The sequence below is a fragment of the Semicossyphus pulcher genome, unplaced genomic scaffold (assembly GCF_022749685.1).
Source record: "Semicossyphus pulcher isolate SPU_LCO1_2020_fin unplaced genomic scaffold, fSemPul1.0.p SCAF_4, whole genome shotgun sequence".
Taxonomy (NCBI): Eukaryota; Metazoa; Chordata; class Actinopteri; order Labriformes; family Labridae; genus Semicossyphus; species Semicossyphus pulcher.
This window is the reverse complement of record NW_027211715.1, coordinates 3,207,794-3,227,518: the sequence shown is the minus strand read 5'-3', so window position 1 is coordinate 3,227,518 and position 19,725 is coordinate 3,207,794. Positions and strand designations below refer to the sequence as shown.

The following is a 19,725-nucleotide window of genomic DNA, read 5'->3' as shown; positions in this document are numbered from 1 at the left end:
TCTTCAGCAATAAGGAGAAAACCTGACAAAACTGCTCAGCATCTTTCAAAAGCATCGGATTTATGATGCTTCACAGACTTCAGAGAACCTACCGAGCAGAGTGGTGACGCACGCCAGCATGGCCAGTAAGGTGACCAGACTGAAAATCAGAGACGTAGAGGAGGACGGCATGGGGAGACAAACCATGTGTCTCTCCCATCTCCTGTCCCTCTGCTTCCCCCGATCCTCCGTCTGCATGCCCCCCCGCAGACACGGGCAAATGGTCACAGTGACCGTGCCAGTGTTGGTCAGACCCGAGGCTCCGTCGCGCAGAACAACTGGCACGTACAGGGTGAGTAAGGATGAGGAGAAGCCAGGGAGGGGCTCCAAGGCTGACTGCAGAACCAGGCTGGCTGTCACACCTGATAACGATAGAACAGAAACACACATCAAACACGGTCACTGCACAAACAGCCTGCACCACTTTTTTGGCTTCTGTCGGGAATCTAGATTGTGTGTGAAATAGAAAAGTAGAGCCAACCTCCAGTTTCCCTGATGGAGAGGTTGAGGGCAGAGCTGGACTCTGGCGGGATGCTGAAGTGGACCGGGGTGTCCTGAGCTCCGTGATCTTTGTCGATGGCTCGCAGGACCTGAACTACCTGCAAAACCCGCGGCAGGTTAGACATAGAGGCCTGGTTTTGGACATTTCTATCAGTTTTACCTCCTCTTAATATCAAAATTTACCAAAGCCTTTGGAAATTTGTCTCAAAACTGTAATATGCACGTGATCATAGGTCTCACAGAGTCTCATTAAGTGTCCACTAAAATCTAAACGAAAATGAACATTTACAACTTTTACACAACCTTTAAAAAGCTCGTTTTGCTCATTAAGGATGATTTCCCGAGACAGTGCAGGCGTGTCGGATCACTTTTTGATTGACATCCGCCTCATTTTAAATGACACCTCCCTCGTTGTGATTGACATGTCCCTGGCTTCGCACACAACAATGGCACATGTGATGATAAATGTAGTGCAGCTCTAAACACAACATCAGTTGTCTGAGTCACAATCAGAGGAGGACGCCCTGTCCTCTGAAAATTATTCAATTCAACTGGTCACTGAATGGTGAGTTACTGAAAGCTTTGCTGTCCAGAACGTAGCCATATGCTAATTAATGGCTTGATTGGTAAGCTAGTGCTGTATTATGCAAATGAAGTAGAACACAAAATCAAACGCCTGCACTAAACTCCTGCAATTGAAAAAGGTCAACTGCCGTCGACAGCTGACCTCCACAGCCAAAATGAATCCCCATCGGGTGACGCTCGTACTGGGTCGGGTCAATTTGGACATTGTCGTAATAAATATGGGAGCAAAACCAAAACCAATTCTAACGTAATATCAAGAAACTTCTAACACTTTTCTAGGCTTACTATAACGTACATCAGACCCTACATTTCATCAAGGAGATTGTGGATTGGGTTTCCAGGGGTTTCGAAATAAAAGAATCAGCCATATTCAGGGCAGGGAGTTCCTCAAGGTTTAGTTCTTGGCCCAGTGTTATTCAGTATTAACAAAATGTTATTACCTCCTCATTATACAATTGCAATGATGAGGATACTGTGCTTTATTCCTGTGCAGATTCCATTCATGTCGGCACAAATGAGCTCATTTAAAGTCGAGCTGAAACGGCATTTCGAGAGTATCTAGCTTCCGTATCGTGACGTGTTTCCGAGTGAAACAGGACGTGCAGGCGGGACATATCATTAGAGGGATTTGATGTGATCGTTGAGAAGTGGGCGTAGACAGACGTTCTCCACAGCGCAGTAGCTAGCTAACTGACCGAGCGTTCTTGGTGCTCTGCGGCTAAATGTTGCAGATTGATTGGTTGAAATTGTTTGGTGCTAACTTACGTAAGCACGCGGGATATTTCTTTTTTACAGGAAGAAAAAAGGATCGGATTTTGATATAAGAATACGAAGAAATGGATTTCCTGTATTTTTTTGGCCTATATTGTCAAATAGATGCACAATATTACCGGGGATGTGATCTAAAAGGATTCAAATGACATTTTACATTTCACCTCGACCTTCAGACCACCTGCATAACTATAATCTCGTCCTAAACTGTGCAAAGATAAGATCATGTTGCTCTCATTTTCAAGAAATATGAACTAAGACTGTGTTGAAATTAAATTTTTTTATAACACCATAGAGAGAGTGCGGTATCATAGATATATAGGTATTTGTATTAACGAGAAAAATGAGAAAAAACACAGTTTTCCTCTCTTTGTTGAATCATGTGGACATTATTTATGAACAAGCAGCCAGTTCCACTCCCAAACCAGCATTTAGATTCATTTCTGGTGCTAGTTATGGGTCACATCGTTGTCCACTGTACCAAAAAGCTGGCCTACCTGCTCTATCGAGGAGCACACTTACATTTATTTATTTATAAAGCTACCCCCCCCATCTCTCAGGCCTGCCTTCATGAGATGTAGGGAACCATTGAACCCTGTCACAGTGATGGAAGAGTTAGGAAGATCTGCTTTCTGTCACTGTATCAAACATACGTAGAATTAGCTTCAGAGAGATGACCTTTGTAATTTACATTTTGTTTTACTGATTACTTTGTCTTTTTTGCTCCTCTTTGATGATTTCACTGTCTTCTCTATTGTTGTCTTAACGTTAGCACCAGTGTAAATGTGGTTTTGTTCCTTAGTGTTTTTCCAGGATTTGAAATGATGATATAAAACGAAACATATGACGAGCAGACATTGAATAAATTGAAGAACCATGAAGGACATTCAAGTGTAATAAGATTCAAAATCAAATCCAGAGCAGACCTGACCGGGGGCGCTCGAGTCACACACAGACGTCATGTACTCCCTGTCCAACTCCGGCGCGTTGTCATTCTGATCCATCGTCTCTATCGCAGCCACGACCCTTGACACGAGATTTGGATTGTCTGAAAGAAAAGAAACAGAAATTATCAGTGAATTTCCATCATTTTTACTCCTAACTTTGCCTTTCTAACTCCAGGCGGTGCTTTCGGTGACAAATGATTCTTGTAAGCTCGGCTGCTCATTGCGCCCGGGAGGCAGAGGGGGCTGACGTACCCCTCTGTGTGGCGATGACTGTGATATTATGCCACTGCTCCTGCTCACGGTCCAACTCCATCACCGTGCTGATAAAGCCCGTGTCAGAGGCGATGCGGAACAGAGCCTCGGGGTCTGACTGCGGGTCGATGGAGTACCTGAGATACAGAAGCAGGAAGAAAAGGAGCAGAAGAAGATAGTGAAGAGGGTCCTGAGTGAGTGAATAAGTGAGCGAGTGACGGTGTATTACCCACCTGATGTTGCTGCTCTGTCCCGTGTCGGGGTCCACAGCAGAGACCCGACCCACAGAGCAGACAGGAGGGCAGTTCTCTGACACGTCCAGATGGTACCGAGCCTGGGAGAATCGTGGCGGCTCATCAGCGTTAAGGACCATGACCCGGACTGTCGCCTGGTCCTTAAAGGGGCCACTCCTCAGGTACCGGGCGTCCACCATGGGGTTCGCAACTTCCACCGCAAAAGTGTAAGAATTGCGGGTCTCATAGTCCAGCAGCTGTTGGTGAAGAACAAAGCGAGCTAAACCAGGAGGTTAAGTTAGGGTCTTATATATATGATTAATTAATGTACATATGCTAGGACTGTACGATAAGGAAAACCAAGTATATTTACAAAATATAAAATAACAATTTGCTGCCGGTTTGGAGAATATTGTGGTTGTATGTTTTTAGACTTTTGGTGAACTGGTGAAAACACAGTGTTCCCACTAAAATCAATGTTTCTCTGACGCATTTTGTCCGAAACCACGTCAGGAGGAGCTTTGAGCCGAGCTGTCGCTAATGACGTTCAGTTTTTAGGTTTGGATTCCTTTATGGTTTACAAGGCTGCAAACAAAGGCCCAGTTATCTGTAGAGGGCTCCTCCTCTTCAAAAATGAAACTAGTAAAAACACTAAAAAGAAAAGTTGCACGTTAAAAAGTGTTTTTTCAACACTCTTCTGCAAACAGAGTAGGTCAGGAGGGGCTGCCCACCAAACCATCAATAATTATAGCTCAGTTTGTTTGTAGGAGCTAAGCTTGTTGTTTGGGTACGATTCCTTCAGCCTTCATCCTTACAGAGGTTTTACAGGGAGGCCAATTATCCACAGAGGTTTCTCCACTAAAAAGAAAAGTATCAAGAAATAAGAACCAGCAAAAAGACATGAGCTGTGTTCGAATTCAGGGGCTGCATCCTTTGAAGGACGTATTTCAAGGCTGATTGTGTCACAGCAGTGCGTCAAAGCCTGTCCCATGTCGAAGGCTCCTTCAGATGCGGCCGACAAATGCGTCCTCCTCTTCTCTGGCCACGAAGGATCCATCAGGTGCATCCATTCCACCAAGTTACCAAACTCCATTCGGTCCGCAGAGTCCCTTTCACCTTTAAGAAGAAGCTGAAGACCCAGCTCTTTATGACCTCTGACCTTAATGATATCGATGCTATTGATGATGATGACATCGAGGATGTTGTTGATGTTGATGACTATATTGACCTTGTTGATGCTGCTGATGGTCATTATAAATCATGTGTCCGGTCGCACTTGAAGCTGTTTGTTGGCTCTTACTGACTTCGTTCCCTCCTCTCTCGATCGTTGCTTGTGTTGTATTAACTCTCAGATGTTTGTCGCTTTGGACAAAAGCTGCTAAATGAAATTGTAACATTGTATTGAAACATCCTTCGCTGTCCAACGTATCCCAAGATTCATTGCGCGCCAATTCAAACAAGATGGCGGACTCTTCAACAGCTGAGGAATACACTTCAGATGTAAGTTTTTGGTTTCAACTCAATAGAATAGCTAGAGATGCAAATGTTAGAAATGTTGAAACAAATTATCTTTAAAATAACAGTTTAAGTTAGCTGATGTTAGTTTGCCCGCTAGCTACCTGTTGCTAGGCGACAGGAGCGGCGTTTGGTGACGCAAGTGTAAGAGCGGGAACAGCTGCTGACACAAACAGGAAATCCTCTGTAGGCCATCCATCCATCATCTATACCGCTTATCCTGTTCAAGGTCATTGGGCGAAAGGCGGGGTACACCCTGGACTGGTCACCAGTCAATCACAGAGCTGACACACAGAAACAAACAACCTTTCGCACTCCGCCCACACCTATGGGCACTTTAGAGTCACCAATTAACCTAACATGCATGTCTTTGGACTGTGGGAGGAAGCCGGAGACCCTGGAGAGAACCCACGCAAGCACGGGGAGAACATGCAGACTCCACACAGAAAGGTCGACTTTGTGACCTTCCAGCTGTGAGGCAACAGTGCTAACCTCTGCACCACCGTGTTCAGCCATCAGTACAGCCTTAGCGTCTACACAGGCTATGAATGACTCATCCTCCGAAGCTGCAGTCCCTGAATCGAGACACTCTTCAGCGGACGTCATGTTACGTCGTGTTTTATCAACTATCTCCTTGTCCTTGCAACGAGAGTCACGTTTGTGTCTGGTTCCACTCATTTTCTTTTTATCTCTGTTACAAAAGACAACCACATTGTTTACCAGCAGCTCAAACAATGCTGTGCAGTTGGAAGTGGGCGTGTACTCCTACGTGAACTTCAAGTGCAAAACTGCAAACTAACTGGCTGTTGGTTTTCCTGCAGTGCGTTAGACTGTGATCAATATTGAGTAAAAATATTCAATGTTTATCATCGTTACTGATGTAAATTTAATTGCAGTCCACTATAGATATGGTTCTGTGGCTCAGTCCTATAATATGCTTAATTATTCATCTTTTCTCTCTATTTTTAACTGGCATACAATATCCCATTTTGCAGTTATTTCTTTTCTCAGATGTTCTGGTAATAAACCTCAGCCTCTTCTTTCCTCACCCTCTGCCACCGTTTAATTTATTATTTCACTGAGCAATAATTATCTCTGAATGCCACAACGCTGTTAAACCCTTCAAGTTGAAAAGACAAACTCACGCTGGCTGCCTCGAACATGGCCTTCTCTCATCAAATGAGCTACAATTTTTCACCAGCCTCTCATTAGCTCATTGTTGCTCATTAATTGCTCGTGCAGAGCCTCGGGAGTGTGAACCTGTCAGCAGCAGAGTGCGTCTCAGCGGAGCAACAAAGTGTTTAAATGACCAAATCAAATTCATTTGCAAAGCGAGATTAAAGCAAATTTGTTTCATTATGTGGTCATTAAAGTAAAACCACCTCCATGTCGCTGTTTAAACACGTGCATTTTTCAGCCACCTTGTTCAGCACGATGACGGCCTCCTGGTCTCTCCTGGTGATGTTGAATGTTTCGGCCTCCTCTGCGTCCAGGATGTTAAACTCCAGCTGTGCATTTTCTCCCAGATCGGGATCAGCGGCGGTGAGGCGGCCCACCTCCACACCTGGTGCTGCCAGCTCCGACACAGAGAAGGACCACGCACCTGCAGAGAAGATAACAGTGAATATAATGGCTCTGAGCACTGCTGCTGCATGTTGATGAGCTGCAGCAGGACGATGGTGTCTGGCACAATTTGTGGCTTTCATTCTCACATTTCATGACCCAGTTTGAAGGATTGGTTCACATTTTGATATCTTAGTGCCTCAGTATACGAACCATGGATCGTATATACATAACAAGCGGACATAGTTTCTTGGTTCTTTAGGCTAAAAACACACGTAAGAAGCTGCTTTATATTTCATAAATCCTGCTTTTATCTTTGCTTTATCGTTGATGTTTTTACACCCATATGCTCTGATATTGCTTTTATAGTTATACAAGCGGCACATAGTAGAAAACAGCAATAATCAATAACAGATTATTTTGCTCCACCAACTCAACTAGTTCTACAACTGAAACTGGACTTTCGTTGCCAAGCAACCCAAACATTCTCCAGCACTCTGTGACTACAGGTTACCACAGATCAGCTGTTTAAGTCATGTTTATTTATCTGTATATTTTAATTTATCATCAACCAGTGAAATAAGAGTCTGCTGTGTGAGTCAGAGGAACCAGCTTGATTAATGTAGACACACACAGTCTGCTGTAACGTTAATTAACAGTGTTCAGAACATGTGGCTAAGGTGGAGTGATACACAGAGTGAAAAGTCCCAGTGATGTTGTGCTCTATATCAGCACTCATGGAATGCCTCTTGTCCAATCAGATTACTTGGTCGGAACTACACTCACAGGCCACTACATTAGGTACACCTGAAAAATCTAATGTACTCCAACACACCAGCTCAGCCTTTCATGTTGCCTGTAATGTACAGGCTTTTTTCTAAGCTGCCATCGAGGTGTTAATTCAATGATATTTCAGTGTCAAGCTAATAATTGGTGGTGGGGCTGTACTGAGCTGCATTATATTCAGAGGTGTTTCTAACTTTGGCCCCCTCCTGTATGTAAATAGGGAGGACAAAAACATTAGAGACGCATCTCAATATAATTTAGTTCGGTACAACACCACCTTTAACTATGGCCTCAGTAACAAACATCATTGAATTTACACACTTGCGACATTCAGCAAAACAAAAGTCAACAAAAACTAAACTTCAGCTGAGCTGCATTAGATTTTTCAGGTGTACCTAATGAAGTGGCCGGTTAGTGTAACTGTTGTATAGCAGCAGTAAGTAAGATGGAGAAGAGAGCGGACTTTGCTCCAAAATTTCAAACATTACAACCTCCAGGTCCCCCTCTCTCTCCGCAGCGCTCATTCCTGCCTCCAAAGCCCTCCCCGCAGAGGAGGCTATCATGCGCGCGCAGGCTAGTAACCACAGCAACTGAAGGAGCCAGACAAACAATATGTAAAAAGCGTGAAATGACAACAACCGCAGCTGTTGTATTACACCACCAACACTATCCAAGCAGATACACATCAAACAAGCGGAAATCAGTGTTTTTGCTGTGAACGGTAATCTACAGCTAATTATATTTAGCAAAACCACCAGCACCTAGTTTGCTAACAGAGACAGTGGAAAAAACAGCGCCAACTAAGCAGTAACACACTGATGTTGTGAACATTTAGCCGTGAGAGCACAGGCACACAGAACTATCAGGAGAAAGTCTGAGACGGTAACACTGTCTGGGCACTTCACAGAGATATTTTCAGCCACTCCGCCATGAAAGACGCTGAACAGCAGCCACATTGAGAACAAGCTAAAGTTAGCACGACTGCAACATCAACGTAACACAACGTCACAGTAACCGCAGACATCTTAGCAATGTGAAGCAAATACAGCAGAAATTAAGCTGGGGTAATTACCTGTCTAGCAGAACAGCATCCTTTTTAATCCATTCAGGTCCCGTAGCTCTCTTCACCTCAGAATGCAGCTCCAATGTTTACTCTCGTTTTTGTTTCTGTCTCGGTCCAACTCCTTCTTTTTAGCTTGCTTTTCCTCATTTCTCTTCTTCGGTTTAACGGTCTTTGTAATATAGACTAGTTGGCTAGAGCCTAGAGGGGTCGGCAGTTTTTTCATTCCTGGTGGTTGTTTTAAAGCCTTTGTGGACACAAACCTGCTGCCACTGCGCACACTGAAGAAATTAAGCTTGACCTGTGAGCATGCGCGGAGGAGTGGTGCTGTGCAGCTTGTGATTGACAGCAGCCTGAGAGACTGCTCGGCTCTGATTGGTTGTTGTGTTTTGGGAGCATTGGATTGTTACAAATGCCATTAGGAGCAGTAGGAGGAGCCAGAGGAACAGGATTTTTTTTCACAAATTATCTCTTCATGTACTACTGCATGTTTAAAGTGACAGTTTGTGCAAATATGACAAAAAGTTAGTTTTAATGGTGTTACCTGCTACAGCTTTAAAGTCACAAAGTGCTTCACAAAGGCTGTAAAATAAAACAGACCAGTCATAAAGTCATCAGTTTAAAATCAAATCAACATATATAGTGTAGACAAGTTGCTACCACAGCTACTTGTCAGCCTGGATAGAGATCTATTTGTCATCCGAGTATGCTCTGTTCTGGTTAAAAGAAGAAGAAGAGTTTATATAACTTGATCAAGGAGAACTGACAGAAACAATACACTTGGAGGTGCAGTGTAATGCCAAGTCAATTCTAACAGACCGTTCCTCGTGCTCAGTATTAAACCTTTCAGATAAAGTTGTGTGCCATATAACGGTGTCCCTAACGCCAACAGGTCCCAACTTAGGATAGCAATGTAAGCACTCTTACCTTTATTTCAATAAGACAGTCTCAAGTGAACAGAAAGGCAACTAATGTGAGGCTGCAGCCGCTCTGTCCCTAACAACAGATAACTCGAATGTCGACTTCCAGGACCAGTGACTATCTTCATTACACACAGAGGGAATTTACGACTAAGGAGGTCACTCTGTCCCTGGGGAATCCCCGCACCCTAACTCTGACCTCTGAGTCCGTTTGGGCCTCAGTGGATGCTTTCACAGATTATATCTTACTCTAAGGACGGATCTAACAAATGAGGAAAATTTTAACACAGGTGGCTACGTCCACTTCTTATATACAGTGTATGATATGAAAATACATCACAGGAGTAGTTGGTCTGCTAGCTGTAAACATTTCCTTCTGAAATGCATTACTGATTCAAAAATCTCAAAGTGGTCGGTCCTTCTATACACACACTCGAAGGTGTTAAGCTGAAGCTAAACAAGTGAGTATCTCCAAAGTTAAAGGTGCATTGTGTAAGATTTTACATGTATTAATAATTTTATATTGACAATGTGTGAACGGCCTCCATTGCCTCTAACAGCCTGTGGGCTGATTCCTATGTAAAGCATGCTGGCTGGTTTACCCGTGAAAAGAAGAGGATGTGACGTATGCGCTGTCTCCTCGCCTCGCTGTCAAGAGCTCATTCTCCAGCCCTACAGTCAACAGTGTGCAACGCGAGACAACGCGAGCTGTGAAATGGAGACGGATAATGCCAACAAACGACCGGCACCCACAACAACACCAACACAAAGTACACACAAGAATAGTGAAGCCCTTTTACATGTAATTGTGCTCAGAATATATCTGTTCTGTGGAATCTGTCCTCCATCTCTTACTGTGAGGGAGGGCCTCTGTCAGATGAGGAGGAACATTTGCTAGAGAGGGTACAGAGAGGCTTGGTGATGATTCAAGACAAAAATGTAAACTATCCTTTAAGTATGTTACTCATCAGAATTTCACTTTTAACTACGTTTTGCTGTAATGTACGATTGTAAACTGAATGTATGAATGTTTTGAAGTGTTGATCAGTTAAAAGAAGCCGTTTAAAGACATCACTCTGGAACCTGTGATGTATATTATTCACTATTTTCAACCATTTTTTAGACCAAACAACTGATAATGGAAGCAATCACGAGTTGCAGCCGTGCTAGCGTCGTGGCTCTCAGGACGGCACAAACGGATCCACAGAAGGATTGATGCACACATAAGACACAAAGAAACTGTAATTCTCAAAGCATTTGCAAAGGGTGAAAACAAGCCTGCATGGCTGCCGAGCCAGTAGAGTCTCAGCGCTGCGGTGCTATTTACACACACTTGAATTAGGCAGTATGCATACACCTGGCACAAGATTGGCCCCTTTATATGCAAATAAGCCTCAAAGCAAAAAACGTCCAATTTACAAACACTGGCGCTAACAGACACACGCAATAGGAGTAATAATTATTAGCATCTTCAGGGAGCTGCAGGTAACGTTTAAAAAGCTTTCCTGTCCCAGACTTTACAGTGATTTTAGCGAAGACATCGGCGTGCCAGGCGAGCTGATGTCTCGAAGGAGAACATTTTATTTCACTGCCTCTGTCCTGATGACTGTGTTCTTGGCAGCCGTTTATACTTTGCCAAATGGATAATTAGAATCGAAGCATAATAAAGGAAAATTGCACTCAGCTGCAAAACTTCATGAGCCCGTTTGTGCTGCCATATTATTGGCAATTTTGTGAATCGGACAGGAAAAATAGCAAGTGATGCCCAATTTATGGAGTCACCAGTGGCCATAATCCATCTTTGTGAGTTCACCCCTCAGTCCTGTCGTTTTGTCGATTCTGTTGAGGCTTTGTACACATTGTATTTTGTTTTGGCTGAAACAATTAGTGGACTTATTGCCTAGACAAATTATTAATTAAATTAGAACACTATTTGATGATTGCTTTATTGCTTTTTGCTAACTCAAATGCTCAAAAAAAAGCTACTTTTGTCTTTTACGTAATATAAATTGAATATCTTTGTCTTTGAAGTAATTGAACACAGGAGTTTGGACGAGACAAATGACAATGTCAGCAGCTGTTACTTCAGCCTTTGGTTCTTTTTTAATCTACGTATCAACAATATTACTTTTCTATATCTGGCTTTATTATGTTCATTATGTGCAATAACATTTTTCTGTCAATATTTATATTTGTATTCATGTTGATATTAACAAATGAATAATCATGTGCAATACTTCCGCTTATGTATTAGTACCATGTGCAGTATCAGGAGCAATATAATATTTATTAATAACTCTTAATACGTATACGCCACGTATACACATATCATCTCTTACATCAACATCAACAGACAACGTCAATGTTCAATATTGACTGTACGCTTTTATATTGAAAGAGGTCAACCTCCTCTGATCTGGAAATGTCAGATCAGCACGCGACCTCTTGTGGTCAACTTACAGAATTACATCACAAATGCTCCAATCACAGCACAACAGATTTGGGTCATCTGATCCCTCTGGCCTCTCTGAACAATGGCGGCCATCCAAGCGCAGTGGACCGAGGAGAGCGAACTTATACTGAAACATTACTCTGGTAAGAGAATGTGTGGAGAACACCTGTCAGGTAAGAACAACTGAATATAAACTATAAACACATTTGAGATGGTTTATTGCGTGAAGTTTGTCAGTGAGCAGATTAGTATTAGATCGTTTGAGCTAGCTTAAATTGCGGTCGTACTTGGAGTTGCTATGGTAACGCCGTAGTCGTGACTGGAACGGAGACGTACAGAGAGCCTCGTTGCCCATATACCTGTTGCCCTCCGGTTTCCCTGTGTCTCATCATGTTGCTTGTTGATGTTTACGTTGTCTGTTGATGTTGATGTAAAAGTTGATACGTGTATCACCAGCTTAATAACTGTCAATACTACTGTCAGTTTAACCGCCACCGTCACTTCCTGCCTACTTTAATAGATGACTATTGTAATATGTTATTTAGGCACCGTCTCCTTTGCATTAACCCATACACTTTATATTTTATATTCTCACTTATAATTTATATTTTCACGTATATTTGAGTTGATGTTGTTGTGTTTTGTAGTATTTGTATTGTATTGTATTTTTGGAGCTATCTGGCACTGTAATTTCCTTCGGGATTAATAAAGTTTTTTCTTATCTTCACTCATTCCAATGATATACAGCATATCATCGATCAGCCATGACCACCTGCCTAATATTCTTTAGGTCCCCTTTTTGCTGCCAAAACGGCCCTGAACTGTCGAGGCATGGACTCCACTAGACCTCTGAAGGTGTGCTGAGGTATCTGGCAACAAGACGTGAGCAGCAGATCCTTTAAGTTGGATTAAATTGAGATCTGGGGAAATTGGAGGCCAAGTCAACAACTTGAACTCATCGTGCTCCTCAAACCATTCGTGAACCATGTTTGCAGTGTGGCAGGGCACATTATCCTGCTGGAAGAGGCCAATTAGGGAATACTGTTTCTGTGAAGTACTTGGTCTGCAACAATGTTTAGGGAGGTGGTACGTGTCAAAGTAACATCCACATGAACGGCAGGACCCGAGGTTTTCTAGCAGAACATTGCCCAAAGCATCACACAGCCTCCGCTGGCTCGCCCTCTTTCCATAGTGCATCCTGCTGCCATGTCTTCCCCAGGTAGGTGACACACACACACACCTGGCCATCAACATGTTGTAAAAGAAAACGTGATTCATCAGACCAGGCCGCCTTCTTCCATCGCTCTGTGGTTCAGTTCTGATGCTCACGTGCCCATATCCCACCCACTGACAGGTGCCATTGTAATGAGATAATCAATGTTATTCACCTCCTCTGTCAGTGGTCATAATGTTATGGCTGATCTGTTTAAATGTTGATCTAAAAAATAGTCATTGATAGTTTTCCTACCAATCTTTTATTTAGCTGAGAACTGAAGCTGTCCCGTGTTAGTCTGCTCTCATGTTTTTGTTTATCTTTGTTTACAGTCATACATTAAGTAAGCATGAAATGGCAGCCACTGATCTGTCACAGGTCATGTGTTTGCTCGCTCGGCATCACATGATGACTTCTGCAACACTTGTGATGCAGAGCAGCAGTTAGCTTCAAGTGCATAAAAATGCTTTCATTTTAGAGCGGCGCTTCCGTTGCTGATGTTAATCATTCAAATCTTCCACATTATGAAGATCATTGAGAAACCACACCCCTCACATTCAAAGAGCATGCTAAATGAGCCGTTTGCTCAAATTGCTGCATTATTGTCAAACAGAAAATAATGAGCTGGAGTCAGGTGGAGACGGGGGGAAGATATAGTCGGATATTAGTAAATAAATAACACACAGCTGGCATTTGGAATTATTAAATTGCTTCTATAACGTGTATTGCAGCGCAATATATCAAGGCGAGGAGAGGGGGCTTTAAACATTAAGATGAATGGCAGAAAGCAGAGACTGTCAGGAAGAAGGAGTAGGGGAGAGAAAGAGAAAGGGAACCCAAGAGGTAGTATATAGAGAAATGCAGTATATGTCTCTCAGTGTTAGACACATTCTGCAGTGATTTTACTGTCTATTGAAGCGGAAAGCACTGAACTTTAAGATGAAATATTAATAGCAGGGAACAGGGAAAAGCTCGGAGAAGAAAAAGCGGACATGATCTTTCACTCTTCTACATCAAGGCACAGTCCATTTGAATCTGAGGGACCGAGAGGGTGTGTTTGTATGAACGTTAATGGCAGTCTTCTCGGCAGAAGGTTATGTTATTCTGACTGATGTTAAAAACAATGATTAGTTAGAGCGCATAAATAATAAAAAAGACCCGTGTCAGACTGACAAGCTGTTTAGCTGCTTTAGAGCTTAAATCTTATCTCCAACCTGTCAGGGCAACTAGGACCCAAAGGAGGCGGAAAATATCAGACTGCTGTCACGAATGCCGTAACAGGATGTTTAATCATTTTAATCTTCAGTCCCGCACATTCTGCTGCCACAGAGATTGAAAGCATCCGACAGTAAAGTGTTGATCTGATAACAGCGGTGCTTACTCCGTCTGAAGTGGGGGGGGTTGTCGTTGACATCGCTCAGCCTCACAGTGACGGTGGTGGTCCCTGATAATCCGCCCAGATGCCCCCCCATGTCTTTGGCCTGGAGGACGACCAGATACTCATCCCGAGTCTCTCGGTCCATGTCAGGTACGGCTGTCCGCAGGACGCCTGGTGGGGAGGGGAGCGGGACATGGAGCAAAAATCACAACAGCTACAGATTTCACAGTGACACGACGTCTCTGGAAATAACCGTCAAAGTGACTCAGATGCATACATTTTAGATTCAGGGCGTAGAAAAACATATGACTCCAGGCAGTAGCTGTCTCTGAACAAAACATACATAATGTGATTTAAAATATTATTTTGTTCTGATTGGCTTCAGGGAGTCAATTAATTCCTGACAATTTACCATTTTCACACAAACGGCCGAACGGTCTGACGACAAGCTCAGGGTGTGGAGCTCAGGTGCAGGTATAATGTCGTACTGCTGTGTTCCAGGATGAAGGTCGTTTAAATGCATTCTGACTAATCGTTGTGAACCGGTTCTAGATTGATCCACTCAAAAGCTAACAACAGCTAGCTAGTATTAGCATTCAACCATTTCTTAGCTGACATTACAACTAGCTTGGAGGTGGCTGAATGCTAACGTTAGTATTTAATAGTTTTACATGATACAATAAGCCATAATTCCCAGCTAACAGTAATGTAGCTAGGGAGTGGCTATATGCTAACACTAGCTGTTGACTAATGATAGAATGTGTTATCAAATATTGTGTTTTACATTGAAGTTCGGCCCAGTGTCGATCTAGAGTTTCAGTATCCATTTTCTTTTTAGTTGCTGATCAACTTTAAAACAGTGAAATTATAACACTTATGTTGTCATATGTTAAACAAGTAACCATTGTAACAGGGAAGCAGTCAAAGCCTCAGTTTACAGTTTAGGCAACTATGAATATGACAACTTGACTGACTGCGATGCAGCTGAAGAGAGAAACTGAAAATAAATTCTAGAAATGTAGCACATGCAGAGGGTTTAATGCACCCTAAAGTGCGATGCAGAGCAAACTGTGTCTCTGTGCTCCGGTGCGGTTTACACATGACATTCGGGGCAAATTTGGCCCCCTCTATGTAAATGAGCCTCGTGGCAAAAAGCACATAATTCACAAACAGCAGCGCTAACAGCAGCGCTAACAGCACCGCGCAGTTACAGTGAAAATATTCCCACCTGCAGACAGCTGGTGGGAACTGCAGAGCATCTTTTATAAGGGCTGTCACGCTCTGAGTTTACACTAATCATGACGACAATTCCACCTTTCCCGAAGTCAAAAAATTTATTTGACTGTAAAAACAATCTGATAATATTATATTATCATTATTATTATTATAATCTGGAGACCAATCAGTCAGGGGCTGCGCGAGGCTCAAACCCGGCACACGGGCACAGACACGGGCAGACGGTACGAGGACGAGCTGCTGTTGCACGCTTGTTTAAAAAAATGAAGCTGCGTTACAGACAATTAAACTAATAAACACTGGAGTCTGGACTTACATAAACTGTTAAAAGCGCTGCCCCCTCCTCTCCCTGCTCATCATCGATCTGTGCATGGAGGTGAGATTTGTCAGTCTGCGCTTAACTACTGCCTGAGAGAGCAGAGAGTAGAGGTGCAGACAGCTTCTCTCCACAATCAGACACAAAACGAGCAAACTGCACGGATCTGTGAAACTTTATGGGCATGTTTGTGCTCGAATATCATCAGAGCAATTGGCTTTGTAAATCGGACCTTGAGACGGAGCAGATAGCGGGGGCAAATGATGCTTTTAATTTTGGTATACCAATAGCTTTCTTAATAGCTGATCCAAAAAGATGTCTTGACCATATTGACTTCAAACCGCGGTTATAAAGCTGTATTTCAAGCTTTAGGTGGTATAATTTTAGTGTATCTGAGATATCATAATAATTTCACCAATTCTTGATTGATCAGCGACTGACAGGACAAAAATATCTGGCCATATTTTAAGTTAGAAAGACATATTTGATAACCATAAGCTATAGTCAGATAACATACGTAGCCACTTGCTAACATATGAACGTTAGCTAGTAAGTAGGAAGCAATATTACCATTTGGTAGTGTTAAATAATACAACATAAGGATATTAGTTTCCAAGCTAACATAATGTTAGCTATTAGCTAATGTTTGTCAAAGGCTAGTGTTATAGCTTTCAACTGCCTCCTAGTTACCAGGTCGATGAATGCTATAACACTAGCCTTTGCTAACAGTAGCTAATGCGTCATTAAATGTTGTTTTGCTTTGTAAAATGTCCTGATGTCCCCCTGGATTTTCACCATCAATTGTGGGTTATTATTCAGTCAGCGGAGAAATGACAGTGAATGTCAGATTCGCTTCGTTTGTATGACTTATAACCTGGAAGTCAGCAGTACATTACCACAGCAGTCGAGCTTCCCTCGCTGAGAGTGACGTCAGAGGAAACGGGTCGCTGTGTGAACATGCTGAATGAGCTGATTCGAGACATTTCCCCCCGTTGCCAAGTTATATCTAAGAGCTGTTTACTGGAGTAGTGAACAACATTTCCTTTATATTAGAACCTTATAGGATGGTAATGATTTTTATTTTTTTTCTTTACCAATAGACCCTGGTATAAGCAGGTTATTGCCCCCTGGAGGGTCCATTATCAGGAGTTTATGCTGCGTGTCCGCAGCTCTGGCCTCCATGTCGTCCATAAATTCCCGATAATGGACACCTCATTGGGCATAATCCCTTACATGTCCACATTGGACATATGTTAGCAAAAACAACATATAATTTCTAACCAGACCGCTGGGATTTATTGTGTTAAGTGTAATCATCAGCTGCAGAGAAGAAGCATTTTATGTTAAACAGCTTTGAGACCTGTCTGCGGATCCACAGAGAAATAGTCCTGGCCCTGAGTGATGGCGTACACCAGCCGCGCGCTGTTTCCATATGTGGGGTCATCAGCGTCTCTGGCAGTGACCTGGATTATGGACGTGCCTGTGAAAGAGAGGAGGCCACAGAGGTGAGGGGTGAAACGATCCCTTCAAAGTGAAGCAGTTAAAGCTGGTGGCAGTTTAATAAGCTTAAAGTGATACTCTACCCATCTGTCTTTTGAATACCAAGTACTTACATCTGTGGGATTAAAAGGATAATGCACTTCTCTGCCTCCATCTGTAAGCGCAGTATCTTCAAAACATTTATCTTTTAGATAAAATATGACTTAATACCCAGTTTTCATGTCGAGTATTTGCCCTTGAATCTCTGGAGCTCAGATAAAAGCAGTGTAATAGGCTCCAGTCTGGCAAATATGATTCTTTGCAAGATACTGAGAATAAGTTTTGACAGATGGGAATTCTGTTGCAGAAGTTGGCTAAGAACTGAAATGATTAGCCAACATATTGATGAGTTGATGAGCAGAAATTAGTGTGATAACGGTTTTGATAGATAATTATAATTTTCCAGTGTAATGTTTTCTTTCTGTTCTTGTACTGCTATCAAAAGAAGGCATTTCTTACACAAAGATGATTGTGTTTACCCTGTTTTTATTTTTTATTTTTTATTGTTAAATAATTATGAATTGTCTGATTTAGCCAAAGATAAAACCACTTCCTGTTTGGTCACCCCCTGTCTTGTCACTTCGTGTTTAGTTACATCCTGGGTCTGCAGACTGGACAGACATGCTGTGGAGGTAATCCACTGCCATCCACCATGAAGCACCTCAGAGGCAACGCTGTGAGTTGATTTGTTGGACAGTAGAGATTTTAATCATCAAAGATTAATCATGATTTTTTATCAAAATGTTTGTTTTGTTATCCTAATGAAGAAGTGTGACAGTGAGTGCTTAAGATCATTGGACACCGACTTCATCGGCTCCTGTTTGACTCTGTTAGTCAGAGGATCAACACACTGCACGAGAACACGACATGAATTCTAATTATCATAAGAGATTATTTCATTTAAAATAATCATTAGTTGCATTTGTACCATAGGTTGGCTGAGAAGCTCATGAGGAACTTTGCTAAATTATTTCAGCCGAGCTAGCTGTTGTTGCTAACATGTCAAATTGGGCCTACATGGGAATTAGCTCGGCTCGTTGTTTGCTAAGTTTGGATTCTGTTCATTCTGTTAGTCAGTCATGTCACAACTTTGGTTCAGACTAAAATATCTCAGCAACTATAACGTGGATTTGCATGTTTTGTACCCGTCATGGTTCCCAGAGAGCGCATCCTAATGACTTTTGGGATCCCCTGATTTTCCTTACAGTCCCCAGATGACATGTTTTGAATAACTACTAACCACTATGGATTGATTCCCATGGAATTTGGTGCACACATTCCTGTCCCCTTCAGCATAGTTGGACTGGTCATCAGGAGCACTGGGAGAAATCCCAGTGGGCCTGTCGCTGTGTGGGGTCGGGTTGACATCAAATCACCTGAGACCAAATTAGCTTATATCAGAGGGGGGACATATAACCAATGACAGACTGGCCTTCTGAAGCACCGGGTCTGCTGTAAAACACCGACAGCTGAAACATGAAATATACATAAACTGAAATAACCCAAGCTTCAGTGATAGTAACCAGGAGCAGGGCATGTGGGCAGCCTGTGGTTGGGTACGTCTGTTAGCCTCTCTGAGATAAGCGAGGTTTGGTTTGGCTAGCTAGCTATTTAGTATGATCAGCAGCCTTTTCTTAAAATGCTTTTATCTGTTCAAAAATCAATGTGTTTTTCTTTTTGAGAACTAATCAAAAAAATGATTGCGATGCTACAATATACTTCAGAGAAGTTGAACTCATTGTTTTGCATTATTGGTGCAATTGGTGACCAAAGTTAGTTCTTATCATCAACTAACAAGAGACTTAACACGATTGTAGGTCGTTCTTTTACAAGGATTCATGAAGGAAAAGAACCTACAAATATATGTTTAATATATAATGTATGTTGGTTGTGTATTTCTGAAACTCTGTGCCCAACTGGTCTGGGTCGTAAAGTTCAGGGTCGTTTTTCCATTAACCACATACATTTTACTTTTCATGTGGCCCAACCTTTAGTTCTAAACTTCCATTTGGTTTTTATTAGCTAATGTTAGCATGTTCAGTGTGAAAGGAAGATGGTGAAAATGATTGACACTTTACTTGCTAAACGTCAGGGGTTTTTTTTCCTGGCAGACAGAGTAAACTGAGGCTCAAGGGGCTGACGGATATTGGGTGTCCTCTCTTGTGCACCCAATCGATGCTGAAGGCGAATTAATCTTCATAGCTGTTTTGTCAACAGAGGATTTTGAGACCTGATAAAATGGGCTTTTCTTCACTGTTGACTACAGAATCAAAGATAAAATACCTCATTAAATGTGTCCGTTTTCCAGCCTTACAGCTCTAATATTACACACAGTGGAAGCGCTCTCAGTTCTTTGCGTTGCTCTTAGTTTGTCTGCCAGCCAGAGTCACTTCATTACGTGGGATCTGTCTGCTGAACC

General features: G+C 42.5%; 1 protein-coding gene across 1 annotated transcript in view; it reads right to left on the bottom strand.

The window, feature by feature from the left end:
- The window catches only part of LOC138607209 (cadherin-11-like), a 58,665-nt gene that overhangs the window by 7,556 nt on the left and 31,384 nt on the right, over positions 1 to 19,725 (bottom strand). The window contains exons 5-12 of the mRNA XM_069679787.1: positions 17,128 to 17,247; positions 14,219 to 14,386; positions 6,265 to 6,446; positions 3,329 to 3,585; positions 3,096 to 3,232; positions 2,823 to 2,944; positions 521 to 638; positions 93 to 401 (exon numbers count right to left, since the gene is read on the bottom strand). Coding sequence (XP_069535888.1) covers positions 93 to 401; positions 521 to 638; positions 2,823 to 2,944; positions 3,096 to 3,232; positions 3,329 to 3,585; positions 6,265 to 6,446; positions 14,219 to 14,386; positions 17,128 to 17,247 — 1,413 coding nt within the window. The remainder of the gene's footprint in view (positions 1 to 92; positions 402 to 520; positions 639 to 2,822; positions 2,945 to 3,095; positions 3,233 to 3,328; positions 3,586 to 6,264; positions 6,447 to 14,218; positions 14,387 to 17,127; positions 17,248 to 19,725) is intronic.